Source organism: Equus quagga, chromosome 22 (assembly GCF_021613505.1).
Source record: "Equus quagga isolate Etosha38 chromosome 22, UCLA_HA_Equagga_1.0, whole genome shotgun sequence".
In the NCBI taxonomy this organism is placed as follows: domain Eukaryota; kingdom Metazoa; phylum Chordata; class Mammalia; order Perissodactyla; family Equidae; genus Equus; species Equus quagga.
In genome coordinates this window covers 4,572,922-4,576,804 of record NC_060288.1, presented here as the reverse complement: position 1 = coordinate 4,576,804, position 3,883 = coordinate 4,572,922, and the positions used below count along the sequence as shown (strand labels likewise).

The window sequence follows — 3,883 nt, the reverse complement described above, 5'->3', positions numbered from 1 at the left end:
TTGAAAGTAGTAATAAAGCATATACAACTCACTTTTTCACTTATAAAAAAGTTATAGGCCCTTGGGTTTTGTTCTATGCCTCGGTTATTTTCAGTAAGTACTGCAAGTCCATTGTTTTCATTCCTTAATTTATAAAGAAGATGCTGAAATTCCTCTGTATATTCCAGAGGCTCGATTCCATAAGAAACATTTTCAAATTGCAGTATTCCTCTGTAAAATTAAGGATAAAAATGTAAGTGCTTGCAATCAATTCTATATCATAAAACTCTGACAGAATCCAAAAACAACAAAGAAGATACAGAACATTTTTGAGATCAGTATTTAGACCTAAATTCTTTATGTTTTGGCGATGACTCTGAAGAGACAAAATATCTTCCCCAATCCTCAAAACTAACTTCTCATTTCATTTTCTTTATAGTTATAAATACAGCAGAAATTATGTAATCCATCACTAGGTATACAAGTACACAGCATTAAGTGGTCAAATAATTCCCCTGTCCTTCAAGTCAATGACTTAATGAAAGCAATAGTGAATAGAAATTTTGACGTATTTCTGTCTAGTTTGCACTACTTTTGAAAAATGATTACATTGCTTGTATAACAAAAGGACATACAATAAGGAATCTCATTTATAAAAGTAAAATTTAACAGTAATTATGAAAATGTTAATTTTGTTTATGCACATAATATGAATAAGAAATTAAAATCTTAGATTTTAAAGAGTAAACAACTTTTATAACTATTCTCCCCTGAATACAGGTAACAGTTCAAGTGACTACTCCCTAAAAACCAAATTTCAGAGTTCCACGTAAAAAGCACTGAGGAACATTTCTTTGTAAAAACAAGGATCCTACACTGCAAAATGAAGGTGAAAAATTTACTGACAGAATCGAAAACTCTAAGCACTAAGGAGGAAACTCTACAATTCTTAGAGCATTTAAAATAGTGATATTACTGGAAACATATGAGCACTATATTAATAATGACTTGTTAATATAGAATTTGCCTTCTCTCTCTGAAGACAATTTTCCTTGAGAAAAAGCATGCCTTGTTTATCTTTATTTATATTTATATCAGCAAACACTAGGCTAGTAGCTGGTACATGGTACGTATCAAAAATACTCTATTTGCTGAAAAAATAAGCTTTCCTAAATTTAGCTCCTCTAACTTTCTATAGTCAAGCACGATCAATCCTCATTTATATAGTCAAGAAAAAAAAACAGATATAGAGCAAGGAGATCAGGAAATCTAAACCTTCAAGGACATTAGAAATGTGTCTGGTCAATGAGGGAAGTGAGGAGAAATAAGAAAAGAAACACGTTCAGAGGAGTATACCACTGAATAATCTCCACACGGAATCCTCTTCCAGCTCCCACTTAGTATAAACATAAATTCACTGCAGCCAAATATCATAAATATGGTGATCGCATATCAATGATAGAAAATACATAACCTCAGTCCAGAGCATGTGCTGAGTGTGACGACAGAACTTGGATATCCTTCAATATGTCCCTGGTAGTAGCATTGAGTCTAGGAAAGAATAAAAGTGAAGTGGTTACTTAGGAACTGACAAAACTTTCTAATGATTTCCTACTTTTATACTTAATAGAACTTTCTGAATATTTTTCACAGGCTACGTGGTTTATATCAGTATGAATACTCAGAAAAAAGTCTCCCCATATTTCCCGCTTTCACTATACTAACTACTCTTTTCAGATTAATACTTGAGATTATTATTTTACACCCTGCTTCCAAAGCATTATCTATATTTTAAGTAAAATTATTTTCCAATATATAAATGTAAGTCATCAATTAAAAGGCAAAGACTGTGAATCTGAGGTTTTTAAAAATCTAAAATTCTGCTGAAAAGATACATCTAGTATTTAAGGGCAAAGGAAGATTGAAGAGCTGGAAATAGATATACCATGCCAACACAAACCAAAAGGAGGATTCTGAAGCTATGCTAACCCAGGAAAGGTAGACTTAAAGGCAAGAAACATCACTAGTGAGAAAGTATCACAATTTCATAATGATAAGTTTCAAATTCACCAGCAAGATATAAATATGACAAATTTGTATTGACTTAACAATATAGCTTCAAAGTATATGAAGCCTAAATTGAAAGAATAATAAAAAGAGAGAAATGCATAATCATAGTAAAAGATTTTTGAACATACATTTCTGAGTAACTGATAAATCAAACATTCAGAGCATACAGAAGATTTGAACAGCATGTTGATAACTTAATATAGGTAGAATACTATACTCAAAAATTGTAGAATACACTTTCTTTTTAAAGAACATGCAACATTTACAAAAATGAAACCATATTCTGGGCCATGAAGCACAACAACAAATTTTAAAGAACTGAAATCAGACAAAGTTTGGTCTCTGACCACACTACAATTCAGCTAGAGAAATGGTAAACATCGCCACAGAAAAAAATGGAAGATTATATGATTTCCAAAGATTCAACTGTGCTATAAATTTTTGTGAAATCAAGGTAAGATTTCTTATTAACACACTGCTTTATGTTGGAACTAAGAGGAGGATAAGGACCAAGAAAAGGAAACTTATGGTCCTATCCAATACATCCATGAAAAAACATGATGTCAAATTTAATATCTAAACAAATTTTTATTATATGCTAACTATGTGCTAGGCATCTTTCTAAGCAGTAAGGATACATCAGTGCATAAAACAGACCAAAAGCCCTGCCCTGTTTAGTCAAGGACTAGTAAGGTGGTTTTGAGCAAAGACTTGAATGACATAAGAGAGAAAAACATGTGGGTATCTTGGTAAACAGAAAGCATATGGGTCAAAAGACATAGGAAGTGCAAAGTTCTTCAGTGACCCAGGTTCAGTTCCCAAGCGTGGATCTACACCATTTGTCTATCAGTGGCCACATTGTATAGTGGCAGCTCACATACAAAACAAAAAAGAAGATTGGCAGCAGATGTTAGCTCAGGGAAAATCTTCCTCAGCAAAAAAAAAAAAAGAAGAAGAAGAAGAACAAAGAGATCCATGTGGCTGGAACAGATGTGCAATGTAGAAAACAACAGGAAATGAGGTCAGACAGGTAAAGAGGACCAGATCATATAAAGTTTGTAAGATAATGAAATGACTTTGGTTTTCACTTTGAGAGCCACAGGAGGTCATCCAGTGGAGGGTTCTCAACAGAGAAGCACATGATCTGACTAGGTGTCAATAAGATCTATCTGGTTGCCATGTTGAGAATTGACTAAGGAGATGGGCAAGCTGTGGAACTAGGGAAGTTTTTCAGGAAGTTATGGCAATAATCCAAACTAGATATGATGTTTACTTGTAAAAGGGGTGGTATCAGTGGATGGAGACAAAGGAAGAAGGTGGATCTGGATATAACTCTGAAGGAGAGAATCCATAAGATTTATTGATGGAGGGGAAAGGGGTAAAAAAAAGGAAAGATTGTCAATCCAAGGACACCACAAAAAAAAGAAAATTACAGGCAAAATATCCCTTATGAACATAGGTGAAAAAATTCTCAACAAAATATTAGTAAGCTGAATTCAACAATACATCAAAAGGATCAGACACCACAATGAAGTGGGATTTATTCCAGGGACGCAAGCAGATGCAAGTCAATCAGTGTGATACACCACATTAACAAAAGAATAAAAATCCCATGACCAACTCAATGGATGGCAGAGAAAGCATATGACAAGATTCAGCATCCATTTATGATAAAAACTCTGAATGAGTATAGAAGGAAAGTACCTCAACACAATAAAGGCCACATATGATAACACAGCTAACATCATACACAATAGTGAAAAACTGAAAGTTATCCCTCTAAGAACAGGAACAAGACAAGGATGCCCACTCTCACCACTCTTATTCAACATAG

The 3,883-nt window shown here is 33.6% G+C and overlaps 1 protein-coding gene across 1 annotated transcript in view; it reads right to left on the bottom strand.

The window, feature by feature from the left end:
- The window catches only part of ADAM32 (ADAM metallopeptidase domain 32), a 213,656-nt gene that overhangs the window by 181,833 nt on the left and 27,940 nt on the right, over positions 1-3,883 (bottom strand). The window contains exons 3-4 of the mRNA XM_046648808.1: positions 1,454-1,530; positions 33-210 (exon numbers count right to left, since the gene is read on the bottom strand). Coding sequence (XP_046504764.1) covers positions 33-210; positions 1,454-1,530 — 255 coding nt within the window. The remainder of the gene's footprint in view (positions 1-32; positions 211-1,453; positions 1,531-3,883) is intronic.